This window comes from Dermochelys coriacea, chromosome 10 (assembly GCF_009764565.3).
Source record: "Dermochelys coriacea isolate rDerCor1 chromosome 10, rDerCor1.pri.v4, whole genome shotgun sequence".
Lineage (NCBI taxonomy): Eukaryota > Metazoa > Chordata > Testudines > Dermochelyidae > Dermochelys > Dermochelys coriacea.
Window position 1 is genome coordinate 20,737,808 of NC_050077.1, and position 18,089 is coordinate 20,755,896.

General features: G+C 41.5%; 1 protein-coding gene across 1 annotated transcript in view; it reads left to right on the forward strand.

Moving 5' to 3' along the window:
- The window catches only part of SNX29 (sorting nexin 29), a 477,394-nt gene that overhangs the window by 229,222 nt on the left and 230,083 nt on the right, over positions 1 to 18,089 (forward strand). Inside the window, 1 exon segment of the mRNA XM_043494140.1 lies at positions 11,367 to 11,483. Within this exon segment, the coding sequence (XP_043350075.1) occupies positions 11,367 to 11,483 (117 nt within the window).

An 18,089-nucleotide genomic window follows, 5' to 3' on the forward strand; every position in this document is an offset into this window, starting at 1 on the left:
TGGTCAGGTCTTTGATTCAGTGCATTGAGATGTCAACACTTGTGTAGCAGCAGCTGTTGCATGCATGTAGCAGCATGTTGCATGCCCTTCAGTGTCATCTGTAGGGACATTGTGACATCAAGCTTGCAATAAAGCTGCAGATCTAATGAATCAAGGTTATACTAATGTGGGTGCAGAGGGTGGCTGACATTTTCAGTTCTTGTCATCTTCATCAACTGCTCCATATCAAGTGACAAAACAAGATCAGAAATTAGGATATATGAATCTGAACTGAGCAGCTGTCTCCTTCAGCACTGGTTTGATTTTGGCAGCTTTCTTGGTATGGACATATTCATAGAATGAAGACCATTGAATTCTGAAATGTGTGTACCAAGGAATGTTGTCATCAGGTGGGCACAAAAGCTTTTGTGGTGTGATAAGATTGCCAGTGATGGACATAAGCTTAATATACTTAGACTTAGCCAGAGATTGGTCTGGGTGACGCTCGATGTGCAAGGAGGCCACCTTCCTTTGGGATTTGTTGAGATGAGAAAGTATATCTGTGGCAGAGCCTGATTCTCATGGGTTTTTAGTTTCATGTCAACACGTAAATATCTTCCTCTTGAAAACAGGCGAGACATCCTCCTATGTCACTTTATAGTGTTTAAATATTTTTTTCTACTCCTTCAAAAGCATCAAAAATAAAGTAATTCTTTTGACTCTTCCCCGGCAGAGGAGACAAAGACATTTTTCAGCTCAACTTCATGTGTATGCAGAAAATGATTGATTAAAGAGGCAAGATTCTCCCTCCTCATTTGAGGAGCTAAGATGACTGCTCCAACCTTTCTACTGGTCTAGAAAGTAAGAGAAAACATTTTGTGATTTGACTTCTTAATTTTGAAATCACTTTGATATCAATTCAATAGTGATACCACTATTCCTAAGAGCATTCTGCACCAAAAAAATTAAAATTCTACTCACAATATTTTAAAATGCTGCAAAATTCTGCAAATTTTATTTGTCAAATAAATATGGAGACTCCAGCTTGGCACTGGGGAGCACAGGCCACTCGTGGCACAGAGGTGGAAGATTACCCAACCTGACACAGCGCAAGAACTGGGCCTGTCCCAGAAACACCCCAGGGTCCTGCCCCCTCTGTAATAGGTGCACCAGGTGTGAGCAGGCAGGCTCAGAAATGTAGCATTCAAGTGTGGAGGGGGTCTCTGTGTGGGGAGATCTGGGTGCAGGGGGGATCTGGATGCATAGGGGCTTGGGGGGTTTGGGGTGCAGTGGTAATGGAACTCTCCAGGGGGGACCAGGTGAAGGTGGTTTAGGCTGAGTGGGGGTCTGGGTGTGGAGGGTATAGAGCTCAGCAGGGGGATCTGGGTGTGGGGGCTCAGTGGGGTGGTGATCCATGTGCAGCTGGTTGGGGTTTAGTAGGGTGGGGATCTGGGTACGGGTGGCTTGTCAGGGTTGTCCAGGTGCAGGGGAAGTGGGGCTCGTTGGGGGGGGTATTATGGGTGTGTGTGTGTGTGTGTGTGAGGCTTGGTGGGAGGGTCTGGGTATGATGGGCTTTGGGTGGATGGGGGAACAGCTCCCTGTACAGTGATCCTTACTCCTCCAGCTGAGGAACAACGGGTGCAGGAAGTGTGGGGAAATGGGGGAGAGTTTACAGAGCTTCCTGAAGCCAGGGGAGAAATCTGGGGGTGGGTCTGACATGGCCCTGGATGCCATGCAGGGGAAGAGGAAGTCCTGTCCTCCCCAGCCCAGCCAGGACCAGCAGCTGAGTCTGGTGAGGGTAGGAGCCACCAGCCTGGTCTTCTCCAGTTCCACCTCCTGCCCCACAGTGATTTACCTCTCTGCTGGCTACCTTTGGCACCTGAAACATACTGCTGGGAAGAGTCATATGACCGTTCTTGTGGCTTTCCTTTGCTTCCCTATCAGAAAGTCATTTTTCTGTGGGGTAGCATAGAAATTGTAGGGAGACATAAAGTCTGCGCATACGCAGTGGTGCAGAACTTCTCCAGGAGTACACCACTGAGCTGTTCGGCTAGTCATAGGCATCTTTTAAAATTGGCTTTTCATGAACTTTTCAAAGTTTTGGACCATATCATAGACTCCTGAAGATGCTCTTTTTCTGATTTGCATCTCCAGTGTTCTGCACCAATGTAACCTGCTAAGGATATCAAAATTAGAGCACATACCCAGTGTTATGGAGCTACTATACCAAACAGTATAGTTGAAACCGCTTCAAATTTTTTGTGAGCAGTATTTCCTGATTCAGTTTTTAAAATTAAAAAATGCAGAGTACATTTCTGCTCAAAACTGATTAGTCTGTTGACTCTAGATAGAAACATATCACGTTTTAGTTTTTAGGAATAAAAAAAAATTAGGCCATCTGTTAGTAAAAATGTAATATGAGAATATCAAACCATTTGTCGGGCAACTATGTTAGTGATGATATTAACTTAAACAATGGAAAAATCTATCAAGCAGAATAAATAAAATCTTTAATGATATTCATATGTGCACAACAATGAATTTCTTGATATTAACATAGTCTTGGAGTACTTCCTATCAATCAATTTAAGTCTTAAGATAAACCCTTAGTATATCTTAATAGCCACAGATAGCTTATTGCAAAACAGAATACAGGTTTTTGTGGTATTTCATTGTGGCAGAATTAGAGGTCATGTTGTTGGACTTTTAAGATCAATACATTGATTCCAAGAAGTAAATTTAAAGAGATTATGATGTGACTGTGACCTGGTGTGTCTCATCCCAGAGGAGTGCTGAGAGCGGGCGGGGGCGCAAGCGATAGCAGCACCTCCCTCCACCTGGGGACACTTTATGAATGGCCAAAACAATTTGTGACTGGGGTCCTGGCGGGAGCCAGCTGAGGTCACTCAGGGTGAACTGAAAAGAATGGGGCAGACAAACCCCAAAGCTGGTGAATATTTCAATACTTAGATTTACCAAGCCAGCACTAAACAGCTTCTGTTATACCTTACTGGTTACTCAGAAGTCCACTACACAGTTCCCATAAAGTAACCCAGCCTCAGGTTTCCACCTAAATTACCCAAGTCAGATATGATGAAAATTAATGAAAATCTTATTCACCATATAAAAGAAAAGGTTCTACCAATCTCAAAGGATTGGATGCATTACCTCCCAAGTTAATGAATATTCCAAATCTTATCCAAATACACGCTTACAGCCAATTCTTATTAACTAAACTAACATTTATTAAAAAAGAAAAGAGAGCGAGAGCATGGTTAAAAGATCAATATACATACAGATACGAGTCATTCTTGAGATTAAATTCATAGCAGAGATGGTGTGCTTTGCAGTTGCAAAGAGTTCTTTTAGAATTTAGTCCATAGGTTATAGTCCAATGTTTATCTTCAGCGCGGTCCAGTCAGAGCTGGGACCTCAGTCCTGATGGTTGAAACCTCAAGCAGATCTGAGATAAAAAAGGATTGGAACCCAAAGATCTTTTATACAATTTCAAGCCTTCTTTGACAAGTTGGAGTCCCTTGGTTTAGAATAGGTAATTAGGGTGACTTTGAAGTAGATCCATCACCAGTATTTAGCTATACAAATTAACATAAATCAATTGCCTGTTTCTCCACCAGTTAGATACTCAGAAGAGGTTGCCTAGCCTCACATGTGGTAGATCAGCTGCTGTCCCAGCTGATCCTGATTGGCTAGAGATCAGAATGGCCTGTTCAATTCTTAGACCCAGCTAGTAAAGGACAATCTGCAATGCTTACGAAGAGGTCAAGACTTCAGTTGAGGGGAGGAGCTGAAGATGGGCAGTTTGTTCTGGTGACCGGTGCTGGCACAATGGAAACTCCTGGTGGGATTGGAGGGAAACCTTGGGAGCCATCATTCTGTGGAAGAGCAGAAAAGAATGAAGAGTAGGAGGGGCAGAAGACCCTTTTGTTTATGCTGAGCTTGGGACTATTGTCTGAGTTTAGCAGCACCTCGCTGGGTAGTGCCAAGAGAGACTGCTGCCGGAGGGTTTCCGTGGGGGGCTGGGAACCAGGCAAAGTGAATAGTGTCAGGATGGGCCCACAACGGGACACTGCAGAGTCTGACCCTGCCACAGTATCTTTTCAAACTGATTGATTGAAAATATGAACTGTCATTTATTTCTTTCAAAAAGATATTAGAATGTTTTCCAAAACTAAATTATTTTATGTTTTCTATCCTTTATAAATTCTATTTGGTACAGAGGAATAGCATGCTAGATGTAAAAGTAGCATTCTAGTGTGGTGTGATATAATACAATACGATTTCTTAATCTGGTTAGTTAATTGTTGATTTAGCAGATCTTAGTTTTACAGATATTGAAAAATTATATTGAGCAAATTAGTAACAAAGTGTATAAGAGAGACGCTCTTGTTGGCGAAAAGATTGAAGTCAGCAGGGACATTTTCAGTAATTACATACCCAGTTACTTGAATTAGATTTAATGTAACATTTTGGCTTATTATAATGAGTGATAATTACTAACATACTATGAAATCAGGTAAATTAAGTTGTACAACATGAGAGAAATGAAGTCTTTCTTGCTACCACTTTCTTTTATTGATCAAGTAAAAATACATTAATATTAAAAAAAAAGAAAAAAGTTTAATGTAATGCTAAACTGAGAATCCAAAGGTAACTGTGTATAGTTTATTTATCTAATTTTATTTGTGTGTTTTAAGTTACAGTATATGCTTTAAAACATTTGTCAAAGTACAATACATATATGAAAATGATTAATTTTCATTTTTTCAGATGTTTTATGCTCATTCCTTTGGTAGAGATTAAAAAAAATAAATGATATCATGAGAATGCATTGTTTACATCCCATACTCAAATGAATAGAATGTTACTCTTTTTTTAAATCTCTCCAGAAAAATCTGTAGATTCCTCTTTCTTAAAATAGCCTAATGAACTCCTCAGGCCAAACTAATAACTAATAGACCAAAATCGAGGGAGGCCAAGGAGATGAGGGCCACAGGAGGCCGGAGCTTTTGTGGAAACACAAGACTGCTTCCCTTAGATCCTTGGGGAACCATTACCTGTTACCCAACCCAATAATATATATGGGAGCTCATGTGGAGTTTCCTCCCCCATCCCAAACTTCTTTCTTGAAGTTTCTCATCAGGAGAAGACCATCTAAGTGCCCTCTTTATGACATGTTTTATTTAGACAGGACTCTCCATGATGTCAGAGGAAGTATTTCTGAATGGAGTACGGTTATATTAATGAGTGTTTTGTCTTTATCATTTTACTATTATTACAGACTGTGTAATTTGCTATTTTCCCATCAGCAGCCCTGGAAATTTGTGACCTTTCATAATAATTTATAGAATGTCCTATTTGAAAAGTTACATATTTCTGAAGCAAAGACAACTGATCTTAATTATCTGAGCTATGTCTTGTAGGTAGTAATGATATCTTAGGTATAGTATATATGCATATACCCTTTCTGGAGGAAGAGATATGGTTATTGAATGCACATATCTGTGCTAACACGTACAGTTAAAAATCATAACAAACCAGGAAATATGAAAACTAAGGTTCCAACAGTAAAAATTAACTTGTTGCATTGCACCTTTTTTATATTTATAATATATTTTCACATCCCTCTTCAACAAGATACCAAAAATCAATATATATATATCAGCTTCATCAAACTTTTGCACTCTAATGAAAAACCTGAACAATAACCTCATATTCTTTTATATAAATTACATCAACAGATCAGGTCCTCTCACTGTGCATCTAAAATTTATTCTGCCTGATACTACTGAGGTCACTGCTAAAGTTTTGCTTTAGAGTGCAAGTTTGAGGAAGATGAAGTACATATTGCTTTTAGATATCTGTTGGAGATAAAAACAAAAGCCTTATGGATGTCAGATATACTAGGTAAGATAATACAACAGTAGGGTACAGTAAGTATACATATTGTCATAAAAGGTATATTAGTGACTTATTTTTAATTAGTTCATCCCACTTGGTCCAAGAGTTTTCCCCATTACTCAAATTGTTCAGTTGTTAATCTAGTGCAGGCAGTAAATTCATTCCACTTCCGTTAATTCTTTTATACTATCAAGTGCATTTCATACAGTGGGTGCATGTATGTGCCACCATACTGGTGAAGTACATGTGAAGTACACTGGCTGCATTCTAAAGGACTAATAGGTGTATCTAGCTTTGTTTAATTTCAAATAATCGAGTTATTTGTATTACCAATAATTTTCAATTTGTAATTAAATCTGATTTGATTGGTTCTGTCCAGTAGAAGCAAGAGAAAAGATCTGTTAAGGCCACAACCTGTCTTCACCCAGCAGTTTGATGTTTGCTTCCTCCTGTGTGGCTTTTTAAATTATATATAATATAATATAATATAATATAATATAATAATATTATTATTATATTTCTGTGTTCAAGCTACAATACCTCTTCATTTTCTTTTTGTTGAGGTTTGTAGGACTATTCATGTGCTTGTAGTTAAGCATGTCTTTAAGTTTTTTGCCAGATTGTGCCAAAATGCTGAGCACCTCACAAGATTCACCCCTAAATTAAATCACAGTTTACTACAGCTTAATCAGACATCTCCCAGAATTTTCTTTTTCTTAGTCTTTTTGGCAACTGTTGGAGAATTGGTATAGTGGGCGCCAATGTCCATACTGCACCATAAAGCCTTTCCAGATTTATTTTCTCATTCAGTAAAACCAAGGAATGCGTTAGCCATCATGCTAGCTGATGCCTTACCTTAAATCGTACCAAAGTGCTCTTGTTAAGATGGTTGGATTTTCAAAATCGACAGAAGCTGAGTCTTGCCCTGCTCTATTAATGCATATCACCAATCTCCCAACAGTAGAAGTCTGTTGAGAAAGGGTGTGTGTGTGTGTGTGTGTGTGTGTGTGTGTGTGTGTGAGAGAGAGAGAGAGAGCATTAAAAGCAAAAATATCAGCACTGGAAATACTGTGTACTGGGTAGCTTTATGGACACCGTCACAATTCCCACTTCATTTGAAGATACAGAGTTTAGCAAACTTCTTCAAGCTACTATCAAAAATTATCTCTCTGGATTTTAGGGGGGACTGGAGCTTTTTTATGATCCCACACTGTTTCCTCTTAAGTACTAATGTTAACTGTGGTCCTTTCTTCACAATTCCATTATCTTCACTCTGCCTCTTCCCTTATTCTGTGTTTGTTGCATGGCAAATATCTGATGGAGAGATTCTGCATTATATTCATGTCTCTGTTATGTGGGGAGGGGGAGCTTGCATCTTTTTTTCTGCTGGGTATAAACAAGCCAGTAAATTAAAAAATCAACCTTTTTCTGCATTAGTCAAGTCAAGGACTGCAAAAATGCCACTTTTTAAAATACTGCAGGTAATTACATTATTGGTAATTAACAGTTTTGGAAAGCTATTCCATAGGATCAGATCACAGAGTCTTGGTTTTATGATTTCCACAGGTAATTCCAGATGGTTCTTTGATTAATGGATTAATATGAAAGTGTGTTAGTCCTGTGATTTTAACAGAAACGTAATATGTCAAATTATAGAGGACCACATGTTGAAGATCTGCTTATTTAAAATATGAATGTGGTTTTAAGATCTCTGTTGATCAGATTGTTTAGTTTTAATTGCATATTAGTGGCTATTAGTGTTCCTTAAAAATGCATAGAGTTAAAGCGGCTTTTGAAAACTAGACTTTGAAAGCCTGTACCTCTGAGAGGCATTTGGAGAATCTTTATGCATCAATACGTCAGTCAGATTTTCTTTCTCCTTTTTCTTTCATATGCCTTCTGGAGAAACAATGAGTATTTTTCTAAGTAATTGGATTATCCTGGATCATTTATTGCTATTCCAAAGAAGTTTTCAGTCCTCTTAGGAGCCAGAGAAATATGTAAGAGAAAAAAGTAGATAGCTTATTTGAGACAAAGCACTGACTGTTCTGAAGTTCTAACTGTAAACAGAAACAACAGGAAATGAAATAGTCCCTTAGCCACCTGTGACAGAGGTGGATTTCAAACCAAACAGCCTGACATGGAGTTATTGGTAGAGGTATGGCAGGGTGACATGTACAGAATTAATGGCATTAATTCATTATTTAAAGTGGTAGATATTAGCAGTTTTATTAGTGATGTCTGTAGTAGTCACTTGTGAAGAAGTAGACTTTTTAACACCACTTGTGCCTAATCAGTGTATGAGGGCAGGTCTACACTTAAAACGCTGCATTGGCTCTCCTGTTGACCTAGCACAGTCTATATAGGGTGTTAGGTCGGTATAAGAATGTTGCTCAGGGGTGTGGATTTTTCACATGCCTGAGTGTTGTAGCTATACCGATATATGTTTGTAGTATAGACCTGGCTTTAGTTAAGATGCAGAAATTGTGTTTTTAAGTGTCTTTTATTTTGAGTAAAATAAGCTTACTAATTTACTAGCAAGTGTTTGAAGTTAAACAGCCTTCATCAAGATTGTGTTCTGTGAACAGTTGGGATATGAAAACATAATGCCACAGTTGTTAGTGTTGGAAGTCTTAATGTTTTGATCTTATCAAAAGAAGCCAGAATAGAGTAATTAATCAGGAAGTCTCTAATTATTAAATCAAATGAGGCTGAGGAGTAAGCCCCTCTAATAGGATTAAGTAGAACAGAAAAGCAGTGAATACAGAAACAAAGGCAATGACTTAAAATTGCACACAACTAGCAAACAACTAATATACAATTAAGTGCACAAAATATATTAATTCAGTGTTAAGGTTTCCTAGTTTAAAAAGTCAGAAAGTTCAAAACTGAAGTGTCAACTCAACCATATTACAAGTTTTGCATATTTTGTTATCTATAATTTAAAATTAAGAATGTTAAGTATTGAACTTCTTATTTAACCACACAAGCAACGATAAAAATTCCTATGTATGTTCTACTGAGTTAACATTAGTATGAGAACCTTCGCTTTTGCATTTTCTGTTAATTTTAAAGTTCGTCCCATAGCACCAAAACTAAGAGAGAGAGTGGTTAGTTCATTCTTCGTGACCATTTAATAATTCACAATTTGCTGAGGTTCCCACAATTGTTTGCACATTGGTGACAGAGTAAACTAAGAACTGATCTTAGCCCAACTCTTTGTTCGCACCAGAAGAAAGAGAGGAGGCCATGGATGTATTTTAATTAGGCTACAATAATATCAGGGAGTATCTAGCAACAATTGTACAATGAGGGAAGGAGCGGATTGTCTCCCTGATTTTTCAGATGTAGGAGCCCCAAACCCTCTTACTCAGTTTCCTTAAGAGATGCTTTCCATGAAATCCTTTTCCAATCTATTTTGTCCAATAATGGTATATCTTCTATAACGTACCCGCACTGGATATCCACTGTAAGTTTTATATATTAAGTTGTGACATAGCCTGCCTCCCACCCCTTGTGGGGAAGTGCAAAAAACCCCACTCCGCTTTGGCGAGGTGACAGCGATGGAAACATTCCTTTCCAGTCTCCCAAGCAAAAGGGCAACTAGTGTAATGCCCACAGCCGATCAAAAGTGAACCCAGTTGCTATTCCAAGTTCGTGGGTGGGTGCTGCCAGCCCAATCCTGATAAAGAGGGCCTCTACAGAGCTGGATTGGGCATAAATATCCCCCTCCCACACACACACACACACACACATTCTTCTGATCAATAGGAAGGGCAGTGCACTGACTTATCCTAACTTGGCCCCAAATGCTTCCTGCTCTTCTTGTCCATCCCTATAAACTGTTCCCCATATTCCCACGTGCTGTAAGGGAGCCCTTAAAAAGGCAACACCTCTTTCCTTCCAGCTAGATGGACAAAGATCCATGTGCATAAAGGTTGCAGTGGGCATATTTTACATAGGATACCAAACAGCTGATGTACTAGAATTAGTGGCCTGTAAATGAAAAGTTCAATTTGAAAGAAAATTAGAATTGTTTGGTAAAAGTTTAATCTCAGTAAAATGTTTTTCTTTTTTAGGTATTTCTCTTATAACACAAGAAACAAAGAAATCAACAAAATCTCTATAAAGTGTTCTGAAATGCTTTGAGTTGATTCACAGTATTTTAGATAAATTCACAAAAAATTACAGTTCACAAAGCAAAATGGCCCAGAAAGTCTTTAAAGAATTATATACTGTTTTATAGCAGTGCATACAAGTTCATTTCTTCTGGGTCATGTTAAGACCATGGGCTGAATTCTCCGGTCTTTTCAATCCTAATTCTGGATTCTGGTTGGAGATGACCAGCTGAGAATTGCCTTTTGCAGGAGAAATCTCTGATGACATAAGGCTGGTGGAAGTGTCTCCTGTGCTAGCATCTGCTGCACCTCCTTCTCCACTCTCCCCTAAGATGGACAGGTGGTGTGGTACAGACTTAAAGGACATTTTCCCAATCGTGTAAGTTAGAACAGCTACCCAGGCATCCTAACTTCAATGGGGCTGGTTCCCTGATCCTTTGAAGAGGAGAATACAGATCAATTCTGAAAAAATAAGTCATGTAAATGGCAGCAAACAAACCCCACAACTGTTCTACACATTACTACAAAATTGAATGCAGTCATGAATTATTTAGACCATTAGAAAGTTTTATTTTAAAATCAATTTTTAAACAAATGATATTTTTATGTAAATATACCTTTCTGTAAGCAAAATTCTGGAGGTCAATATTCTCTTTCACCATAAGTTTGAGTTTTACTATGTTTTCATCTTTTGTTGTTAATGCAGCAACAAAAGGTTGGGTTATTTTGTCATTTGGTTTCTGAGACTGCAGATACCCTTTCCTTTCAGCCCGATTTGTTATCACAGAATATCGTACAACTTAGGACAATTTGGTAGTTTCTGCTTGAATAGGACAGAAGGAGCATTGCAGGGCACAGCTCTGGAGCAGAGCTGTATATGAATTGCTTGTGTGCACTGTTTCTAATTTAAATTACTTTTACTTTTATGAGCTCTTTACATTCATCCAAACAATTAAATTGACAACAGTATCAAGTGAATTACAATACTGTTGGTCACTTGTCACCCACCTTTCTCAGATACAGGATATAAAGTTTGAACTGAAATGTTGTGTGATCAAAGTAGATCCCAGTACCTGCATTATAAGTCCAAGGTAACCTGGTATGAGTAAGGCCAAGATTTTTGTGTTTTGTAACAGCATTTATCTGTCTGTGTCATTAATGTTACTGTCCAAACTACTGCATTAACGATACTATGCATTAATTAGGAAATGCATATTTTGGGTTTTACAGGAACTGTAAAACTATATTGATATGAAACTATATTGTTGATCTTCTCAATACAGCGAGAAATGTCTTCATCTCAGGAGATTTGTTCTCTTCTATCTTACATTTTGGTTGTATGTCTTTCAGGTGGCAGAAATGCATGGGGAGCTTATAGAATTCAATGAGCGACTACACCGTGCTTTGATGGCTAAAGAAGCTCTTGTATCCCAAATGAGGCAGGAACTCATTGATTTGAGAGGGCCAGTAAGTGTGTTTTTGTATTTCACAGCTTGCTTATTTTCTAATTTTCAAAATATACCACAGCATAATAGTTTTAGAAGTGTTTCCCATTGGTAAAGGTCACTTAAAATAAAATGCATATTGTTTTATAAAGATTAATGTGGTTAATAATACATCTGTCAATAACTCATTACCTCTAGTCTCTTTCTTTGTTGTTTACCTCGTCTTTAGCAGAATTTGTTACCAGAAATTGAAAAAGAATGGTAAAATTAAATTGGCATTTGAACCAAGAACTCATAAATTGTCCTTTATCTTTATTACTAATCTTAATATTTTATACTGAAAAGTTGGCACAATAGATCTAGAGTAAATATAATTGGCAGGTTTTCAAGTAGCAGATTACATGTATTACCTATAAATGCTCAGACATCTATAGTCAATGTATTCTGAAAATACTTTATAACATTCCTAGGGCAATTCAGTTTCTCAAAGATAAGATAGTCTTTTGGAAAGAATATAAAGGCAAAGTATTTCAGGCGTGGAGTGATAAATATAAATAATTATGTTATATACTAGGCAATTGAAATAAAAGATGCTAAGGCATTAGAGACAGTGTGTTGAGTTTCTCAAACAAAAAAGGGCAGGATAAAAAGGAAAATAGAAATGAGACAAACACAATCTGTAGGAAGTTCCATAGCTTCACCTTCACGTTGTCTGGGTACACCACAAGAAGGACAAGAGACACTTGTTACGTATTTTAATCAGGCTGCAACTTTATTACATAGATGTCTGGGACTACCTGGCAGATAAAGTGTGCAGTGCAGGCATATCCATGTTTGTTCAAATCAGTTCTCCAGGGCTTCCACCAGCCCCCCTTTTTCCATCCAGGTCCCCCAGCCGACCCATGGCTTGGACCTTACCATCCACCACCCTCGTAAAAGGGTTAAGGTGGGCTATGAGAACTGGTAGGGTGGGGGGGGGAAGGAGGTTAGCTCCCTGCTGTACCAATCAGAGAAGTCCCCAACCCTCTCCCCCGTTCTGATCCTTTATCCACCTCCTTTTAAGTCCTTTACCAGGCCATTTATCTGGTCACTGGCTGCTTTTCCTATGGAGTACCTGCACCAAACATCTGCCCAACCTTACAAAATAAGTTGCGACATATGGCCTACCACCTTTTCTTCTCACCAGAAAAGGTCTTCCTTCGCACCCGCTGTGGGGAAAGCGAAAAAACTTCACTCCACCGAAGCCAGTTGTGGTGGTGCGGGAAAAATTCCTTCACAGTCCCCCTTTAAAAGGAGCAACTAGCATAATGCCCACTGCAGGTCCTAACCCAGCCTGCCATTCGCCTCCACTAGGGGACTGAGGGTGGGAGCTGGCTTCTGTGCTGCATGGAACAAAGAGATTTGCCCCTCCCAGTTTCATACCTTTATGTCCTTCGGACGTCACATTCCTGTGGGGGTGGGGGTGAGTTATTGCTGCAAAGCTGACCACCAAGCACCGTTTTTACAGCAGTTTCTGACCTCCTTCCTCCCCCCCCCCCCGACTCCCCACTTAAAGCAGAACTGTCCTTCCTGGGTAAGTCCCAGAAAAACTCTGCCCCACCTTAGTTGTGGTGCAGTCATTTGCAGCAGCTGCTGGGCTGTACTTGCCACGTCCCTCTACACAATCTCTGAATTCTGCCTCCCTCCCCAGCTATGGTTCCTCAGCTCCCAGTTCTCTGAATCCTCTTGCTCCATAGTCTGTCTCCACTCTGCATTGCAATGCTATATTTCCACTCCCAGATTCCAGAATGCTCCGTTACTATCTAATCCTCCTTTCTTTCCCCGACTCCAAAATTGACTCAACTCTCTCTGCTTCTGTCCAATTCAGCACATTACACTACTTTTCCAGGTCTCTTCCCAGTAGCAGATACGCCCTTTTGAAATAGGATTTTCGGGTGGTTTTTGCATCATCTGCATGGGAGGCAGTTTTCCATGGAGGAAGAGAAAACTGCCTTTCTTCTCCTTTACAGAATTCCATTCTTTCAGGCTGGTTGCATGCTCAGATCGTGGTGTGGTAAACCTTAAGTTCTATGTGTAGTGTTCTTCATGTACTTGTATTATGCAAACAACATAGGGGTAATATCTGGACCAAATTCTACCCTTATGTATTGCTGTGTTGTTAAAATCTGGAGGGTTCTTCTTTGAGTGATGGTCACTATTGTATTACATTGATTGATACATTGTATTACATTACACGTGCGCACCATGTGCCTGGAGTCTGAGAATTTGAAAATAGTGTCCACTGGTCCGCATATGCATCCTGGCTCGCTTCGTGCTTTCATCTGAGACGATAAAGGGTGGGGTGGACTGACCATGTCTCTAGTTCCTCCTCACCGCCACGTGGTCCGGGTCAGAACTTTCAGTGTCCTTGTCTCTGATGCATCTTTAAATACACAGTTGTAAATAGCTTTTAGAATTTGACTTTTATAGTAGTTTTACCAGTTTTATTATAGTTTTATCATAGTTTTTAGTAATTAGTGTAGCTAGATTGGGGGTTTATTTCTCTATCCTCCCCTTCCCCATACCCACATGTGGGTACTGGACTATGCCCCTAAGCTGGGGGTCTCCCTGCCAGTACATTAGCCTGAAACAGTGAGGAGCATGCCCCCTGCTACTGAGTCTGAATCTGGCTCCAGGGGAACTACACCTATAGACCCCATGCTGGGGCCTAGTTGGGATGTAAGGAAGTATACCCCTAAGGCTGATGTACTGGGAACCTTCACCTGCCTCCCCATTGTGGGCCCCTTCTAGTAGGTGCGTGGATCAGTTGGGTGGAGGAGGAACCCTTAGCCTGGCTCCAAGAGTGCTGCCGGAACTGGTGAGATTTCTCTCTTCTTCTCCAGATGAGACAGTGACTACAGTGTCCCCTTCAACTCCCAAAGACGTCAGGTATTTCCAAGAACTGCTGTGCAGAGTCGTGGGGAACTCCACCTTCTCCTAGAGGAAATCCAAGACACCCAGCAGAAACTCCTGGATATCCTCCATTCCTTGGCACCAACTAGATTGCTTTGCCTATTAATGATGCCATTTTCGAGCCTGCCAGGACAGTATTACATGTACACCTACCCCCAAAGGCGCAGAAAGACACTATTATGTTCTGGCTAAGGGGTCTGAGTTTCTCATCTCAGTTCCCCCCTCCAAACTCCTTGGTTGTTTAAGCAAGGAACAAGCCAGACAACAGCACCCTCTAAACTAGGGGTGGCCAACGTGAGCCTGAGAAGGAGCCAGAATTTAGCAATGAACATTGCCAAAGAGCCACAGTAATATGTCAGCAACCCCCCATCCGCTGCCCCACTCTAGCCCCGAGCACCTCCTGTCCACCGGCAGCCCCGCCAATCAGCGCCTCCCACCCACCGCAATCAGCTGTTTTGCAGTGTGTAGGAGGCTCTGGTGGGGAGGGGGGAGGAGCGAGGGCATGGCAGGCTTGGGGGAAGGAGCAGGGGTCTTGGGGAAAGGGGTGGAGTGGTGGCAGGACCTGGAGCAGAGCAGGGGGTGGAGCAGAGAGCACCCCACAGCACAATGGAAAGTTAGCATATGTAGCTCCAGCCTCGGAGTCATCGCCTATGCAAGGAGCCGCATATTAACCTCTGAAGAGCCACATGTGTTGGCCACCTCTGCTCTACACCATCTGACAAGGAAGGCGTCCATTTGGATCTTTTGTGGTGTAATGTCTTTTCCTCAGCAAGCCTCCAATTTGGGGTTATGAACTATGAGGTGTAACTAAACAAATATGATTTCCTGAATTACAGCAAATTTGAGAAATTTGCTGATAGCCTTCCACAACAGGATCAGACTCATTTTCCGGCACTCACTGAGGAAGGGAAGCTGGTAGCCAGAACAGCACTCCAATTGGGAGTGGATGGAGATCCTCCAGGACCATGGCTACAGCCATAGTTATGTGTAGGAAATCTTGGCCTCACTCCTCTGGCTTCCCTAGTGAGGTGCAGAACACTATTGAAGAGCTCTCCTTCGATGAATCCCATCTATTTAATCAAAAGACTGATAAATTGCTACATTCTCTGAAGGACTCCAGAGCCACTCTTTGCTCACTGGGTATCTACTCTGCTACCCAGAAGTGTAAATTCTACCGCCTACCACCCACCCAACACTATAAGTTCCCGCAATTCTACCCACAGGAACCTTATAAGTAAGGCTGCGTGTCTGCCATGTAGCTCATGGAAGTCACGGATTCCGTGACTTTCCCTGACCTCCATGATTTCTGCAGTGACTGCTGCGGCTGGTTCAGGGGCTGCCCGAGCCAGGCAGCCCCGGGCCAGCAGCAGCAGCAGTTTCGCTGTGGGACGGGGCTCAGTGCTGAGGCCAGAGGACTGCGGTGTGGGGTCGCGCTTACCCTGTGGGGGGGTTCCCCAGAAGTAGCGGGCATGTCCCTGCATCTCCTAGGTGGAGGGGCCAGCAGGCTCTGCACCTGCCTACAGGCATCACTCCTGCGGCCAATGGGAGCTGCAGAGCTGGAGCTCATGGTACGGCAGAGCATGAAGCCCCCCTGGCCTTCTATCCCCCGAGGAGCTTCAGGGACATGCCAGCCACTTCCAGGGAGCTTGTCCATGACTTTTTCTAAAAATACCTCTGACTAAATGTAGCCTTACTTAGGAGTCACCAAGGAAGTGACAGAAAACCTAGATATCCTGCCTCCCGGGACTGCCTTCACAGGTTTCCACCTCAGAGCTTCAATTTGTGACTAAGAGAGATTTATGAGATAACCTCGAGGGCAGCCTGTCATATTGCCAACTACCTCATGAGCACCCTTCCCCCTTTTGGGATCATTTAGTACTCTTTTCCCAAGTTTGGAGTCCAGTAACAACGGACAAATGGGTGCTGAACATCATTCACCATGGCTATACGATCTAATTTATCATGCTACCTCCTTTAAAACCCCTCTCCATATCCCTTCTCAGGGACCTCTCTCATGACAGCATTCTCACCCAAGAAGTGAATTCTTGCTACAGTGGGAAGTTGTAGAACGTGTTCCCACAGAATATCAAGGAACGGGGTTCTATTTGACTTATTTCCTCATACCTAGAAGGAGACCGGTCTTCGACCTCCATCATCTCAATCCCCTCATCCACAAACTCAAGTTGGCACCTATTATCCCATCCATGGAAAAAGACGTGATTTATTGCTCTTGATATGTAGGATACCTATTTTCACATCAATATCCATCTGGACAACAGATGTTTCTTGCGATTCATAGTCAGCACCTACCATTTCCAATACAGGGTACTCGCCTTCAAAATAGTTACCGCTTCCAGAGTCTTCACCAAAGTTTTCTCTCCACCAAAGTAGCTTATATCAGACGTTTTGGGGTCCTGGTGTTTCCGTATCTCGACGTCTGGCTCCTAGGTTGCACGGTCCAGGCACGAAGCCCAAGTTTCAAACTCCGTGTTATTCATCCTTCTTTCATTCCTCAGAGTCAGCATCAATGTTGAAAAATTGATCCTAGACCCCACGCAATCCCTGGATTTGATAGGGGCCACCATCAGTTCAGGCACAGCATGGGCCTGCCTACCAAGGAACAGGTTCCAGGCAATGAGAGAAATCATAATTCTCATTATCAACAATCATTATGTACCAGCCAGGACTTGCCTTCTTGGCCACATGCCTTCTTGTACATACATGACTGCCTTTACTTGACTCTACCTTCACTGCCTCCAGAAGTGACTCCAGACAGTTTACTCGCCAAAATATCACCCCATGGACCTTATGGACACTCCCTGATAGGGTGCTGTCATCCCTTCAGTGGTGGACAGAACCATGTTATGTTTGCTTAGGGGTTTCCCCCTTTCCAGACAAGATGATCATCACCTACGCATCCCTTGTAGGCTGGGAAAAACACATGGATGATCACGTGACACAGGGAATGTGGTCTCGTCGAGACTCCAGGATGAACATCAATATCCTGGAACTCTGAGCTGTAAGGCAAGTATGCCGATCCTTTCTTCCATTCATCCATTCCCATCTTGTTCTCATCATGACAGAAAACACCACCACTATTTTCTACATCAACAAACAGGGGCATGAGATCTACTGCTTTATGCGCAAAAGCAGTCAATCTCTGGAACTGGTGCATCACTCACCATAAGAACATTAGAAGAGCCATACTGGGTCAGACCAAAGGTCCATCTAGCCTAGTATCCTGTGTTGCAATAGTGGCCAATGCCAGGTGCCCCAGAGGGAATGAACAGAACAGATAATCATCAAGTGATCCATTCCCTGTCGCCCATTCCCAGCTTCTCGCAAACAGAGGCTAGGGACACCATTACTGCCCATCCCGACTAATAGCCATTAATGGACCTATCCTCCATGCATTTATCTAGTTCTTTTTTGAACCCTGTTATAGAGTTTGGCTTCACAACATCCTCTGGCAAAGAGTTCCACAGGTTGATTGTGCGTTCTGTGATGAAATACTTCCTTTTGTTTATTTTAAACTTGCTGCCCATTAATTTCATTTGGTGACCGCCTAGTCCTTGTTTAGGAGAAGTAGTAAATAACATTTCCTTATTTACTTTCTCCATACCAGTAGTGATTTTATAGACCTCTATCATATCCCGGCTTAGTCATCTCTTTTCCA